Below are 17,818 nucleotides of genomic sequence, written 5' to 3' on the forward strand. Positions count from 1 at the left end.
TAACTGGTTCTCCAATTGGTATAAACGTACTGCGCCTTTTGCAAGTACCTGATACAGTCATACTAGAATCTTTAAAAATACATTTTAAATTCATGTTTCAGGTAAAAACTTTAAGATTAGTAACAGCGTTTATTACATTATCTATCCCTGCTGGGACAAATTTGATGCCCCATGATAATAGTGAAATATCAGCATTCATAAGCTCATAACTGGATACGTTAAGTACACTGTGTCTTTTCTCATTTGTAGCACAGTCTATGCCAACATTGCCTTTATTTACAGTCAGCACTCCACTTACTAACTTTTGTTTGTCCTGCTCCGAGTTGCGGGTTCCATTTCTGGATCTCCCGCTCGACTGAGAGCAATCCCTGGTCACAGCCGGCTTTTGAATGTGTATTTGTTTTGGCAAGCTGGCAGTCATGAGAAAATGCTTCTCTAAAAAAAGAGGATAAAGTAGCCAAAGTAGCTGTAGGTTGTTTAAAACATTCATTGTCTCAGGAGACATATGTAGATCCACCCTGTTGTTTTCTCCTAAAGAAACATCTTCATTCCAATGTGCACTAGGTGATGTCACCAGGAAGTCCTGTTTACTCTGTGATTGGGTAGATAGCGACTCACAAACCAATGGAGTTGCGGCTGGTGCAGTTACTTTCTGCTGATTGCATAAGGGTTCAAAGCTATCCAATTGATACATAGAACACATTTTACATCGCACAACAGCAGGATTTTTTGTAATAACTCGTTTGGGCCAGGAAAAAATGCACCCATTAGAAAAATCATTTATATCACGTTGCAATTTTTTTACTAAATGAACTAATCTGCCAATTCTAATTTAGGCATTACCCACACAATGCACCTTACTGATAACATTCTTCTGAAAAAACAGGAGCATTCATGTGTTTACATTTCATGTGTAGATATGAAATAGAAGAAGATACAAGTGTGTGCTAAATTAAGCAACTTTAGGTGGGGCAGATGCATGAAGAGATGTAAATATTGTGCACAGAGGATTTTCTTAAAGATGAATGCCCTTAAAAAAGACTTGTAAGCTTTTTTTAAATTTAAAATAAATGTTGTGCAGACCCCTTGGCCACTGGCCTCTTCCCAGCCAGCAGGGCCCTACATAACTGCCTGGGTCAGCTGGTGCTGGATCTGACTCTGCAAGAATGTTTGAATAGTAGAACCACTGCTCATGAATTAAACTGACTATAAATGATATAGCAATGCAAATTATGTTTGTGTAATGGAGCTTTTCCTCCCCTGGCCTCCACTGAAAAAGGGCACTGCATACTCAGACTTTCTCAGTAAACAAACGCCAATAAATACAAAAAAAAAAAAAAAATCAAAGTAAAAATCACAAAAACAGGCACAATGGTACAGCAGTTAGCATGGCTGTCTCACAGAGCCTGTTTTTTCATGTCGGTTCTCAGGTTGGTTGACTTCTGTTTGGAGTCTGCATAACTTTCCTCTGCCTGTGCGAGATTTCTCTGGAAGACTCTGTTTCCTTCCACATTCTAAAGATGCTCTGTAAATGAATTTGTGATCTTTCAGACTGCCTGTAGGTGTGATTGCCATTGAATGTGTGTGTGTGTGTGTGTGTGTGTGTGTGTGTGTGTGTGTGTGTGTGTGTGTGTGTGTGTGTGTGTGTGTGTGTGTGTGTGTGTGTGTGTGTCATACAATACAATGGCATCCTCAACAGGATTAGTTTCCTGTCCTGCAAGCACTAAGTTCCATCATATGCTCCTGGTCTCCCATGAGCCTGAATTGCATAAAGTGTGTGAGCCATGAATCAATATATGAAATCAATGAATTCTCTACCCAAAATAAAATAAGCAAAAGCGTTACACATGGATCATTCTTGCCACTACAGTTCTTTGTACTATACAAGTCTAAAATTCAGTCTTCCTGCTAGTAATGATATTCTGTTCTCTGATTACAATGACATAATTAGTATATGTATCTCAGCACAAAGTGGCCATGATAGCAGATTATTTGATTTAGAGCTGTGGGTACATAACTAATAGCTGACTCCTTCATGACTGACACTCAACTGTGGTCACAAAACAACCTAATCTCCCGGCATAATACAACCTCAAAAACACGTGCTCATCTGCCCTCCTGACATGGGGGGTATGCTTCCCACATCCTTGCCACTTATTTACACTAACTCTGGCAACACTATATGTAAGAGGAGGGAGAAATCCATGGCAGGGAGCAATCTCAGTCTGTAATTATATAACACAAGAATTGCACATTAGTGATTGCACAGTAAACTGTACTTTATTTTCACAAGTATGCTATATATTGCACTGTAGCCATTAAAAGAAGGTAATAAACTTCCCCTCATAACAGCCAAAATGCAGACAATTCCTTGGCTGATTGTTTACAAAACTCAGTGACACTAATTCCTGAAGCTGATTCTGAAGTCATATACATGCTAAACCTGCTTACAAGCTTCACTATGTTTATTCCCCACTATCATTCTTTATGGGGCCAGTAATTCATTCAGAATATACTCTTATTGCTCTTGCCAAGTTAGCTAAATGCAGACCATAATACTGATACAGGTTATTTCCTTTACTGTACTGAGTAGTTTAGATGACACAAACTTCTGGAGTACATGCCGTCAACTACAATCATACAGAAATAGACTGCATTTATGCCTGTGTGTTATATGTGTGTTTTTTTTCTTCTTCAGGCTTGCACTGAGAATGGGCCACAACCTAGTTGCACATCTCAGTTACCAAAACATAAATAAATAAATACATCAGCTAAAGACACTTTTACAGGCATCTCAGCTTTGACATCTTTTGCACATAAACTTGATTTGTTATTTCAGGGAATGCCTGTGATTTCTTCTACAAAACTGCATGTATTGTCAGTGAACAGTATATAGTAGTGGACTCTGTTGAGGACTTTATGGCACATATTTGCCCAAAATTCTATCTTAATTTAATTCTGAATCTTTGCTCTTCTTGTAGCTAGAAAAGTTTCTGGCAGTTTTATCACAGTATTGTTTCTGTTTATAGCTATCTTTTCTTCAGTAACGCCAATGTTAGCATTCATAGGTTCATAGGTTCCCAGGTGTTTACTAGGCTAATGACCACAAGGGCCTTTTTAAGCCTAGCCATGAATCGCAAATCTCTAACAAGTTCTGATTCCCAAGCATGGGACTGGGAGATGAACCAATTACAAGTTACCTGAATCCATTAGAGACATAGGTGCCAAACGAGGGATGAATTTCTAATTTTCCATCGAATTGTCCAAGTTGCACTTAAATTGGGTTAGAGAGGAACTCTGCTTCACATGGCTGGGTAGTCCGTTCCATGGATTGGATAGTCTTTGGGATACATACGTATCTCTCCAGCAGGTTCTATTTATATCACAGACAAGGTTTAAGTCTTTAGAATGGGTAATTCTGGTGCTTTTAGTTTTGTGGATATGCAGGAAGTCCATCAGAGTGGGGTCTGACAATGCCCAGTTTGCCAGGTATAGATCTCCCCTCAAGAGCGTATAGGAGACAGAATACAGGGATAGGGCCTTGAGGCGGTTTGCAAAGGGCATTTTACTTTTGCCCTGTATTGTTTTAGTGAGGAACCTATGTGGACATTCCAGTTGTTGGATATGCCTGGTTAGCGACATACCAAAGGGGAATTGTACTCAATGACAGGTCTGATGAATGCCAAAAATGGTGGAACAATGACTTCCTTGGAATTAGATGCCATACCTTTATTTATAAGTTGCATAACATAGAATGATTTCCTCACGGTCAAAGGCTAGATTACTATCCATGTGTGTCCCTAAGTCCCTGACTACTGCATCATCTCTAAGGGGTGTGTTGTCAATATGATAGTTACCAGGAATTGATGACTTCTCAAAGGATATTATTAGTAATTTCTTGGCATTTAGTTTTAGTCCATGGCTCTGACACTAGTTGTTTGTCTGTGTCAGCCCCTCCTGGAGAATATTTGTGTCAGTATGGGATTTAATGACAGCTCCTAATTTGCAATCATCTGCAAATTTAGTCAGCCAGAAACTACTGACATTGGCCTTGACTTCTGAGAAGTAAATGTCAAAAAGGAGTGGTCCAAGGACTGATCCCTGAGGGACTCCACTTTCTAGTACTAACAAATCAATAGATGGCGTTAAGTGGGATATCAACTTTTTTTCCCATCAATGCTGTGAAGTCAATGAACTTGCTATTTTGGTACTTTATCACAGAACTGTAGCTAGGTCATTTGGTGCCATGAGATATCCCCAGAGTGGCACCCCCCAACCCAAAGTTGTGGACCAAAAAAAAACTGTAACCCCATGTTACAGTTATGTTCCTAAATGCATTCTTTTCAGCAGACATGTTGTCACCCATGGCTGGTGAAATGAATATCAGCAGTTCACTCGCACCCAGTCAGCAGCTGTCAATGTAATGTTGATCTTGCCCTATGACAGTTTGCATCCAGGTCTGTCACCCCCCTTCACCCACCCTAGTTATTGCTTTAACAATGCAAAATGAATGACCATCTGATCTAACGTGCCACATTTCTTCAGCATGTTTTTCATTGATTGAACCCTGCATTCCACTTAGCTTTTAATATACTGAAACTCTGGCTTTTCAGAAATATTTACATTCTTGGCAGACAATCTGAAGACCATTGTCTGGTATCATTTGCATAGGTATTCCATGTCTAGAAAACATTGATTTAATCACATTTATTACAGCAGGTGTTGTAGCATGGATAACTTCAGGATGCTTTGAGTTATAATCAACATATAGCTTAGAAGAACTGAGAGATCATTATGCTAAATTGTCAGCTCCTATTTTTAGCAAAGTAATTTTAGAATCTCATGAAGTATCAGCTCCTCTTTTTTATTTTTTTATTATTTTTTTTGTATTTTTATTTTTTTTACTTTTTTGCATGCTGCAGAGTAACCAGGTTTGTACAGTTTCCTGTATTTGTGCTGTAAGAGCAGAACAGTACTATTCTTTCTGCTTAGATGTTGCCAAGCAAGACCCATGGATTTTCAAAACAATGTCTTAATTGTGATGGAATTGTGTGTCTCACCTTTAAATAATAGACCAGGTTCCTCTCTGAAGCTGTGTGCATTATGGCTAAATCAGTAGATAAAGATGCTTCAGATTATCTGTCCATCTAGGGATTATAGCTGAATGTCTGTATCTTCTTTGGTAGCTGATTCAGTGCTTCTAGTTTTTAAGTGTTATTGCACTTTATGTCAAAATCCATATAACTTCCAACTCTTCTTCCAACACTCTTCCTTATATAAACTCGATTTAACATGTCAGCAATGCCCATTAGTCTTCCTGGCTTGTACTGCAATATCTCATTTCTGAAGTGCCAGCAGCATTCTTTACAATCTTGCAGTTACTTTCCACAGTGACTTTCAGAATATGCTATGCAAAGCCTTCTGATCCATCTATAATACTTCTGTCATACACATTTAATATCAAAAATATTATAACTAACATTTCTGTCTCAGTCTGATCATATCTAGTTTATGCATCTGTCAATGGTCTGGATAAACAGCTAATTGTCCTTCTTGAACTGATATGTTTCTAGCCCTTTTTGACTTGCATACACCAAAGTGTCATAACTAATACTGCTCAAAATATATGAGTGTAGGTGGATTAGTTATCGGTCTTCCTATAGCTTCTTCAGCTCAACTCCAAATTACATCCTGCTTAAGCAGTTTTATTAAAGGTACCTACAAGTGAGCTAAGAACCTGGGCAGGTATTATACCATTCAGAACAATTATAGTAATGAATGTTTGTTAATAAATGAAATGGAAGAAACCCCCCACCGGATACTCAAATAACAGTTAGCGCTTTTGTTTACTGGAATTAGCAAACTTCTTCAGACAATTGTAAAAAATACAAGTACACTTATATACATTTACAAATCATGACATCATTTCCTTAAAGATAAACCAAGCCTCATTTTAAAGTGCCAAATCACCTTCAAATTTAAAAGGCAACCACATATAATCAATTCCAAACTGCAAATACAAATGTATAAATACATCAACATAATAACAACATTAGATCACATACATATACCAATATGAAAAAAAATATAAATAAATAAAATAAAAATAAAAATATATATATATTTATATAAATATATAAAATAAAAATCACAATTATAACTCTGTCTAACCGAAGCTCTCAATTTCAAAATGCTTTTAATGGAAACTAAATCATTTAAGCCTGGAGCGGCTAAGGTATTCAGTTTCAACTGCCAAATAAGCTCTTTCTCCTCTAACTTCAAATCCATTGGCCCTTCCCTAATATTATCAAATTTTTTTCAATAACTAAAAACTTAAATTCATAAAATGAATGTTTGTTGCAGTTTGCCATTGATGGGGTATCACTTTTTATGTGTATTCCACATGAAACAGGAGTAGGATATGTTAGACAATATGTTGGGAGATTTTCCAACTCCTCGAATGACAAGTGCAACTTTTGCTGTGATGTGATAGATGTTCATTTGAAAAACAATTTTTTTATGTTCAATAACAAAGTCTATAAGCAAAACAGAGGGGTTGCTATGGGGTCTCCAGCAGCCCCTTCATTTGCAAATATTCTTGTTGGATGGTGGGAACACATACTTTTGGAGCCTATTATGAGTAGATACAATGTTTTGTTTTTTAAAAGATTTGTCGATGACTCGTTTTTCATCTTAGAAGGTGACTCCAACCAGGTGAAAGGGTTTATAGATTGTTTAAACTCTGGTTCTGAGTTTCTAAAATTTACTTTACATGATGTGGGTTTAAAGGTTAACTTTTTGGATGTTACTTTAGAGTGAGTAAAGGTACTGAAGAGATTTGTAAGCAGGATTCACCATAAAAAACTTTTAACACCAGTTACCTACACTATAAAGGCTTTCATCTGCAATTTATGAAAGACAACATACCCAAAGGCCAATACATCAGGGCTAGTCGAATGACTAGTGAAGACAGTGATTTTATTAATGAAATAGATTTTATTTGTTCACTTTTTTTGGAAAGAGCTTACCATGAAGACAAATTAAGAAGTACAGCCAAGTATGTCATGGACAATTGAATGACACGTTACCCACCTATATTATAAGTTCTCTATATTGGGTCCAAAGTTTTGAGCAAGTCAAACAAAGAAATATTTTGTAATTTGAACATGACTTTGGACAGTGGATTGATAAGAGGCATTAAACAAGATAACTGGAAAATTTTAGAGGGTAATCAGGACCTTTTTTGTGATGGTTAGCCCCCATCCCCATTTTGTGTATAAAAATCAGTATAATTTAAAATTATTATTGAGAAATTATTATTTGAGAGTGTGAAAAAACATAGAAAATTATTATTTTGCACATAAATAAAACATCTGGCATGCATAAATGTGGAAGTTGTACCATTTGTAGGTACATATTAGAGGGACATTTTGTAAATTTGCCACATTTGTCACAGACTATTCCAGTATCAGGTCATTTTAACTGCAAAACCAAAGGTGTGGTGTACATTGGGTTATATTCTCATTGTACTGCATTTTATATTGGGATGACCACCCAGGTTCTCTGTGCCAGGATTAAAGAGCGTTACTATAGCATAAAAAAGAAGGGTAGTAGAAATGCATTTTTTGAACACACCTTGAAGTGTCCCAACTATAACAAGTTCCTTTTTTCAGTTTTGGAACAGGGAACACATCATGTAAAGCATGGGGATTTTAAGACAGAGTTGGAACAAAAAACAAGCACTGTGGCAGAATAGGTTAAACTCTGACAAAGCCCCAGGGTTGAATGATGTAGGTAACATCAAGTGTTTTTTAAAGAACATCAGGGTTGACTTGAAGAAATAAGTTTTTTAACAGAAGTATGTCTTTAATAGTTGAGTTTGTGATGTCACTTAATTGTGGGATGAAGATGTATTTTCTATTGGTTTATAGATATTTTTAAACTGAAAGTTTTTTACAGTTGACTGTATTGTTTTCTGATGAAGTCTAATGACGAAAGCAGAAAATAAATTCTTCACACTAAAATTTATGCCTCATGTTCTCAGTCTAAGTTCCAGTTCTTGTGGCTTCCTGTGATATTCCAGAAGTTTCAGTCTGAGGATGTGAGATACAATGGACCATCATACGGAAAAAGTAGCTAATCAGAAATTTGTTGTGTATGTACTATAAACTGTGAATGACATAAAATTGGATATACTTGTGAGTAGGTTCAAAGTTTCATAGATTAGTACTAAGCTAACTGCCCTTGCAAGCCATTTTAAGCCTAGACAATTATCCCTTGTGAGACTCCAACCCTGCACCTTGTGTTTGTAAGGCAAACAACTTAACCATTAGGCCACCCTAATGATTGCTAACTAAGGCCAAAAGCAGGTGGTCACAAAACAGTAAAGTCTGAGAAAGAAATGTGGTCAGAGCAACTTCACACAAATCACTTTAAGCTTGATACCAAAGCAAATTGTAACATAATACCTGAAAACTTAATTGTGGGATGAAGATGCATTTTTCTATTGGCTTACAGATATTTTAAAACTGAAAGTTTTTTTACAGTTGAATGTATTGTTTTCTGATGAAGTCTAATGATGAAAACATAAAATAAATTGTTGATTACATTAACATTTGTGCCTCTTTTTCTCAGTCTAAGTTCCAGTCTTGTGGCATATCTCACATCCTGCAAAGCAGATATTTTTACTTTGCATTGCCATTTTCATGCTTACTGCTATAGCATGAACACTGGAAGTGGTTCCTTTCTGCTCACTCTTTACTGAATGGCATCCTGGGCAGTGTGGTTTGCTGCCACATGTAGTCCCATCCATCCTTATTTGTATTATTTTTACAGTATTTACAGTTAGCTAACCCCTTACAGTTTCAGTGTCAGTTTTGCACACTTCCATTCCATCAGCCACTGCTTTTAACTGCACTTTCAAGATTTCATTTACATGACACACATCAGTGCAGTCTCCATTGTTAGGTTTCTTTCTCTCTGACAGCCTAGCATTATTGATTAGTGAATGAGCAGCTCTCCAAATTCACAGTTATGCAACATGCATCTAAAATCAGTCAAATGTGCATCAATTGTATTTTTTGTGCTTCCTGCTTTCTGATAAAAAAACAATAATAATATAGGGCTTACAGTATACTTTCAAACTCATTTTCTCCTTCTTCTCATCCCAAACTCTTGTGGGAGTTATCCATCCTCATTCTCTCATCATCCATACTTGGATGGTTCACCATTACCTAGCTAATAGACAACAACTAGTTAGATGTCAAGGCTTGGTCTCGGCATATGTAAGTAATAATATTGGCATTCCCCAAGGCTCCATCCTTGGTTCCCTTCTCTTCAAAATATTTCTCAGTAATATACACACATCTTCCTGTTAAGATTCACTAATTCAATATGCAAATGGTTCCTGTATCACCTACTCTTCAAACTCTCCCTCACCTTTAAGCTTTAACACAGAAGATTTAACTTATATTGAGACTTGGCTAACTGATGCCCAACTTACACGTAATCCTAGGAAATCTGGATCTCTTGCTATTTACTCCCCACAATTCTTAACTCTGAGAAAAATAACTTAAAAAAATATTCCCTGACAACACAGAAATCAAAGTGGTTCCCCATACAAAACTTCTTGGCATGACAACAGATGATCATCTCAAATTTGATCTGCATATACAAAACAATGTCAAAATATAAAAAAACACCAAAACTTGGAATACTCTATAGACACAAAGGATTGCTTAACTCCTCACCTAAAACTACACTGGACAATACATATCTTTTGCCATCACTCCTATATACTGTCCCTATCCTCAATAACCTCCAGTCCACATTAAAAAGTAAACTAGAGACCTGTTACAACAAAATATCTTAATTTGCAACTAGCTCTAAATATAACTCCCACCACTGTACTGCCCTCCAGTCGCTCAAATGTCTTACAAAATGGGGGATGACAACTCCTGAAATGTAAATAAGTATTGTAAAAAATTGGTTTCCTATATATAGTAGATTCAAAACAGTTCTTAGTCACATCCTTAAAAACAGTTACATCTAAGTGGTGAACTGTATCTGTCGAGTGTTGTTGGGTAAACTTTAAAAATGCTGTAGTATGATTAATACAAGTAATGAAATCATTAATTCTATCAGGGGAAGCTACCCAAAAAATAAAAATGTCAGCAAGGTAACATAAGTAAGTTTTCCAACAATTGTAAGCAGAAGTAAAAATATAAGTCTTCTCCCAACTATACATTATCAGAGTGGCATAAATCAGATGGCAAGCCACACCCACAGCCCCTCCCCCACCTGTCTGAAATATTCTTCCTCAAAAAATATAAAGTTATTGTGGAGAATCAATTTCATTAAGTCCATTAAAACTTAATGAGTGAATCATAAATTGAGTCAATTCCAAAACGGCGGAATGGAAAAACTTTGTCACTATGATAACTTTGTTTGATCTTAGATAAAAAAATCTCATGAATCTCTGAGTACATGACAAACAGAGTTAAAAGAGTTGTCAAGGATATGATCCACAAAAACAACTAAGGGATAAGTTCAGATCCCTGAGTTGCAACTATTAGCCTGTAAGGTAGATTGTTAACATCCGTGTGCACCTTGGAGATTCCAAAAGCCAGTGGCATTACAGGATTTTTAATCTGCAGAAAATGATAAGTGTTGATGGAAATCACTCCTTGTATAAATGAGTTTTCCAAAAATAAATCATTTTTTTATATGCTATCATTATTCAATTTCTAGACACAGTAACATAAACTATTTGCATCCTGCAGCATACTAAAATATTACAGACATTATTTATTTTGTCAGGCAACACTATTTCTCCTCCCTTGTCAGTTTCCATCATTCTAATGGAAGAATCACTCCTCAAATCTTGAATATTTTTTTCTTCCTTATTCAGATTGAAGAAACATTGACTATTTAACTTATATAAATTACAGAAATCCCTCTCATAACACTTTTCAAAAACAGCCACAGTAGAATGGGGAGGGGTTTAAAATGCTTTTCATTTTAAATGGAGGGTTGGAAGTATTAACAAACTCTTTATAACTATGTGAATAGATTTGGGGGTTGAGCTTCTGAGTGAACAGCCTTAATTCAATCAATAAATTGGAGATATTCATATGTGAATATGGAGCAAGGTTGAAACCATTACTAAAAGGGGAAAACCCCTACAGAAACTTCTGCATTAGTGAAATTAAAAATACTAAAACCTTCAAAGAACAAAGGTTTACCATCATGAGTCGAGACAATATCCGACTATGACAAATCTAATGTGGCATATTGTTCTGATAATTGGAGTACCTCACTTTTTGGTTTCCTTGTTTTCTGTCCCTGCCCTCTTCTCTTCCCCTCTCAGAGACTGTTGGAAATGGGGAGTTTGGAAAAAATGTGAATTCTAGTAGCCCTTACTGTAGTTCTCCAGCTTCTCAGATCTATGAGTTAAGGAGGGGGGATTCTCATGATAATCGTTTACAGGAAAAGTAGGTGGTAAGTTTAAGGTTTGACAGGTAGCCATATCAGATAGATTACTAACTACACCCCCGCACATTTCACTGGAATTACTAGAAGAATTACTACAATAATTAACTGGGAAAGAACTCAAACATAACCTACTGGAAATCTTAAAGTTCTTGGGCAATGGGTATACTGTATTAGTAGCATACTCTTCTTGGTCTCTCAGAAATTTCTTGTGTTTTCTGCCCATAATGATTTTACATTGTTCACCAACTTTCACAAAGTTATGGTCATATTTGTTCCTGTGGGAATCAAACCAAAGATCATTTAAAATGTTACTGTTTAGTATAGTGATGTCCTCATATAGCTTTTGGATTTGAGATTTGTTCCACTTTATTATGAAATTAATCAAGTTAAACCCATAAAGATTTAACAAATAAATTAGTTCCATATATTTCTCACTCCCAAGGGTTAAACCATTTGGATACTTGTACAGCCTGAGACCCTTTGGAACCCTTTTGACCTTTAGACAGTCAGTCAAAAAAAATATCCAACTGTAGATTATGCACCTTCAAAAGTTCCTTTTCTAGGGTTGCAATCATGGTAGACATATTCCTGTCAAAGGAAAGAGGTCCAGGAGTAGAAAACAAGTAGGATAAAATCAATGTCCTAATGAAACCAATCTTGGAAACTCCTTGAGAACAAGTCAATGGAAGGACCAGCAGAATCCATAGTGTCTTGTACAGATGCTATGTTATGCTGAAGTGGGAAAAAAAGCAAAACCTTCCCTAAACAGTCTACAATGATGTGGTTTGTGTATATCAAAAACCAGGTTGGAAGAAACCATAGGAGGTGTAACCAAAGGGGTGTGGATAGAAACAAATTTCTCCAACACGTTGTTCATGGTATTATATTGTTGGGAAAGTAAAGAGATAAGTTGAATCAAATCTCCCTGCTGTAAATCAACTTTGTCTGATGAAACACCAATGGAAGAGTCATTAGGTGGAGAAGAAGTATAAACATGGCTCAACACCTCCATAATTGGAATGGCACCCTCAGAACATTGCCACTCTCAATAACCACAACCTGGAACTAAATCAAGAGAGTGAGATTGTGCAGCTGCAGTCTTAAACCAAGAAAAAAGAAGAAAAGGCTCTTTTTAGTGTTCAACTGCATCACCCAACATATTAGTCATAGGCGACTCCATTGTGAGACCCACAGATGTGCCTCTCACTTAAGATTTTGTCAGTGCAAATGCCTTGGAACAGCTATTCAATACCCCCATGAGAGGTGATAATATTTTGGACTTGGTATTAACCAACATGAGTAACCACTGCAGCATCCCTATAGTATCATCCTCCCTAGATCTGACCACACAACAGTCACTTTCGAACTCACAATCTCCCCCAACCCCTCTATAGCTAGGATCAGACATAAGAACTTCTCAAAAGCTGATTACAGCCTCCAAAGAGATGGTATAAACAGCTTCACAGCCCTCTCCCCCTCCATAGGAACTGGCACCAATATTCTAAACTACATCAAAGCACTATGTGAACGTTTATATAGATGCATGGAATCAGGAATACCTGACAAGACTAAATCATCTTCTGCAAGGAAGAATAAACCTATTGGGTGGACATTTGCAATAAATAAACTCTATAACTAAAGGAAAAAAATTGCTGTCTAACATTAAGAAGGAGCAGGTGCTCAATTGAAAGCAATGACTCCTTAGCCTGAGCAAGCAAATAAAAGCACTAATGAAATCCTCCAAAGCAAACTTCGAGTCCAAGTTGGTCACATCTACTAGAGACAATCATAAGGCCTTCTTCACTTATGTCCGCAACCTCAAAGGAAGCACCCAGATCTGTTCAGAAATGGTGGTCAAAGACACCACACACAAATGTCGTAGATATAGCAAGCTTGCTGGGTGACAGATTCAGTGAAAACTTTACCCCTCTGATCCCCCATTAGTAAATCAGAACATCTCCAGTACCTGCCCCCTTCCCCTTATATCTAGAGAACAGGTCATCACTGCTCTCTCAAAGGCAAAAACTACAGCCTCCATGGGATCTGATAACATCCCAGGCTGCATCCTACATGAACTCAGGTAGGAACTTGTAGCACTATTAGGCACCCTATTCAACCAAAGCCTGAGTACTGGCTTCATCCCAGCTGAGTGGAGGACAACCACTCTAATCCCTTTACACAGATGTGGAGCATCCACCTATCTGGGAAATTATAGACCCATCAGCCTAACTAGCCTGATCTGCAAGACCATGGAACAGATTATCATGGACCTCATTAACAAGGATATTATCAACCTCCAAACACTTGATCCCACACAGTTTGGCTTCATCAACATGAGGTCATGCCTGCTAAATTTGATTGACTTCTTTGAGACAGTTACTAAAGCCATGGACAAGAGAAAGATGGTTCACACTACCTACCTTGACTTGGCCAAAGCCTTTGACAAATACAGCCAGGTCAAGTTCTTTCATCCCTACATATAATGTATGAATCAGAACCAGAAACTTAATTACTAACACTGTAGAAATAAATAATCAAACTGCTAATGTGATTAAACCCATTTGATAAAATTAATTTGGTACCATAATTTAAAGGAACAGTACATATGCCTGTGAAAATACTGTCTTAAAAAACACTGGGTTAAGGTTACAATATCTAAAATGCTGACTGAAACTAAGACTACCGACAATCATATTACGAGTTAAAAAATCAAAAATCAATAGAAATACACCAAAGGACTGTATAAAAGATATGTAAAATTCTTACCATAGATGATAATATTAAACAAATTGTTGGTGAATATATTTCTGTTTTAAAAATAGTTGTATTCTAAAACTGAGACTATGTCATGAACATAAGAAAGAGAATAACATCTCGGATAGGACTGGTACCTTCCCTTGTCCTTGTACAGCCTGCAAATTTATATCAAAGAAGAGTTTCTTCATCCATCCAATCTCAAGAGATATTATTTCACCTTATTTATATGCAGACTGTAGAACTAGAAATGTTGTTTACTTAGCGAAGTGCACTACATGCTGCAGCGTCTATACTGGTAAAACAAACAAGACTGTTGAAAGAGATAATATTACAACATTTGAGAGATACTCAGTTACAAGAGGAGAAGAATGTGTTAGCCAAGTACATTAAATTATATCAAGCCAATGAGTTTAACTTCATGGTTCTACAAATCATAAAGGATAATTTTAGAGGAGGTGATCTCAGCAACAACACTGAAACAGTGGAAATTCAATGGATAGCAAGGATGCAAGCAGATAAAACATGAGGCTTGAATGTATATATTCCCCTGAAACCCCTTCTGAAAGGACAAAAATTGTTGCATAAAAAAACTGTTTAAATATGAATTAATCAGTATCCATCAATAATATTAATTTCACCTTACTACTGCCTTGAAGGGGTGTGTGACTTCCTTGGATGGACTGAATGGATACCTAGAGTGTACACATGCTTAGAATTGATAAAGTCAGATATGACTGGATAATGATTTTTAAGGGGTACTGGGTTGTATATGTATCTTGCCTTGTCCAGCCTAGATGTTTTGAGTTACAGTATTTTCATATGGATTATAAACTGTCTCACAATGGCTGAAGACATTTTATTTCCAGTTAGCTCTGTATTTGGGTAGCAGTTTATTAGGAACCTATCAACCATTGATTATGATGTATTATGTTTTGAAGGATAACACAGTAGAAATTTTTATCTTTGGATCTTTGCTCTAAATTTATACAGAGGACTGAAAAGTGATTGCCTGTCTTTGTTTTTGTTCTTGTTTTAATTTTTACCAGGAAGACTTTTTGTACTTCCTGTTTTAAATCAGTGAAAAGGAAATATCTCAGACTCAGTAACTCATTCTTGTTTTAGTGTAGCCTTGGAGGAGTTTATGATTCCTTGCACCAGTTCATTGATATTTAAAGTACACACATGCCTATGTTTGAAGAGGATTGTTTTGATTGGTCAGTGACCTTTAGGCAGTGAGCAATGAAGTATACTGCCTCGCAGTGTTAAGTCCTTACATTTTTCACTGTATTTACATGTATTGCCATCAATAAGATTTACTGAATGACTGATGTTTTTTTACTTATAGCTGAGATAGATTCTATCATCCATTTAAGAAGAACTGAACATACTGCACTAATACAAGACAGGACGTTATTTTATTAACTATATTTTATGAATATGAATTGTTTACATATTGAGAATGAATGAGAGCTTTTAATATATTAACAGCTTGCTGTGGGGCATTTACTAGTATTGATGACCTACATTTTATACATTTAAAATTTTTTTATGCAATAATTTAGAACAGAAATGTAGCGTAAACATATCATTTTTTCTTTTAGAATAATATGTCTCAAGTTAAGGAATACAATGTATCCACCCACAAGTGATGCATCTTACTTGGGCGATCTTGATTGGATTATAGTGATTTAAATGTTTGGAAGCTTTTTATATTTATAGATCTGAAGAAGTGTTGGTTGTCAATGCAAAATCATTTATCTTTACCTGCTTTTATTCTACCTTTGTTTTAATATTAAAGTATATGGTTCTGACCATGGCAGTTGTTTTTTCTTTTTTGTTTTAATTAGTTACCACTGTGTCAGAAGCCAGCTCTTGGCTGCTGTTGATTTTTTCTTCTGCTCCTCTATGAAACACACAAAAAAGTTTATAAATGTCATCAAGGCTCATTTTTCTTTCATCTCATATATGTGTGCCATGGATATATAAAAGTTATCAGTGTACAGCACTGATAACATACGACACCATCTTAAATTAGCTTTCAGGACATCCATTTTACACACTGTGAGAGGATATCCTCTGGCAGAAGCAAACACATCAGCTGGATTACATACCACAAGCACAATGATTACAGTGACTGTTAGAGTCAGATATCTTGTCTCTTGTGAAACATAATGTTTCAAAGCTAAGGTTTTGGAATAGCATTGCCTGGTAACTATATAAAGAAATGTACATACCTATGTTGATCTCCTTGAACTGGCTGTATTGCATACCAAATGTGTTCTGTGCCTCACATTTGTATACTGTGGGGCCTGTAGGGGGAGTGACAAACATCTTGTACTGAAGTGGAACTGATTCATTCACTGTCTGATTCTTCAGCAAGTTTGTCATGTTCTGGAAGATTCTGTAAGTGATTGGTAGTAAGCCTGTTGCTGAGATGCAGAGGAAATTAATGCTAGTTCTGTTCTCCTCCATCTGTATTGTGTAATTAAAATGTGGCCTTGAGACTCGATCTTCATCTAAATAATTGAAAAATGAATAGATCATTAATATGTGCCACGAACAAATTTTGAGCTTGTTTTTACACTTTAGGTTATTGAAAACAATTAAGCATAAAACAATATTTTAACAATGAAAACAACAGAATATCTGTAAATTTAATTCAAATAAAAAGAGCTCAGTCAATTTACCAGTAATAGTAGAATGCATAAAACCTAGTCCTCCTATAGAAATGATATGACCGTGAGATGAAAGTTGAGCATCATATCAATGTTATTTTTTTTACAAAACATTATCGTTTATATCTTTTTCCTGCCCAGAAATTACATTTAACCAGTGGCGGCTGTTGACTTCAAATCAAAGGGGGGCTACAGGAGACAGCTGAATGGGTGGGGTCAATGGGAAGGGGTGTGGCCTACTAGAAAGGGGAGGAGCTATGCTCAAAATCACAAAAACTAACTAAATACACTGCCCTGGGTGCCAAACCGTCATTATGAGAGTCCAATCAAGACAAAATGAAGTGTAGAAGAATAAAAAATATTTCAATGCATTGGCTGCATGACAGCTTACTTAATATCTAGATGGAAACAAAAAGGTTGTGAGGCATGAAAAAATAAATTACTTTTTAAATACATTAATGGAATGCCAGTCAAAATCAAGTATAGGAAAAACAAGCAGCACTCAACTCAAACCACTTCTTGCACTGCAGTTCTAATTATAATTTATATTCAGCTTTATTAAAGTGCCAAGTAACATGCTGAAAGTAGAAATCTCTGATGCCCCCACTTGTAAAAATGTTTCTTATCCAAAAAAAGACCTGCTACCTGACAACTATCTACTTGTTTCATGGGGAAAACATGATCAAAGTAAAAAATGAAAAGCAAACAAGAAATAAGCTCAAGATACATTGCTTAAAAGGATTACTGTACAGGTTATGGACCACACAACTGGCATTCTGTTTAGTTTACGGGTAAAGCCTGCAGAGATGACTAGAAGTCTCCAAGTGTAATGAGCTTCTTAAAATAATGTAATCCTGTCCTTTATTACAAATACTGTCATATGCATTTCAATA

The 17,818-nt window shown here is 36.2% G+C and overlaps 1 protein-coding gene across 6 annotated transcripts in view; it reads right to left on the minus strand.

The window, feature by feature from the left end:
* Positions 1-17,818, minus strand: part of LOC122799242 — an 840,251-nt gene that overhangs the window by 254,838 nt on the left and 567,595 nt on the right. For all 6 annotated transcript variants that reach the window (XM_044068176.1, XM_044068174.1, XM_044068177.1 and 3 more), the window contains one exon: positions 16,485-16,766. In XM_044068176.1, coding sequence (XP_043924111.1) covers positions 16,485-16,766 — 282 coding nt within the window. The remainder of the gene's footprint in view (positions 1-16,484; positions 16,767-17,818) is intronic.

Source organism: Protopterus annectens, chromosome 4.part0, assembly GCF_019279795.1.
Source record: "Protopterus annectens isolate FY-2018-M chromosome 4.part0, PAN1.0, whole genome shotgun sequence".
Taxonomy (NCBI): Eukaryota; Metazoa; Chordata; order Ceratodontiformes; family Protopteridae; genus Protopterus; species Protopterus annectens.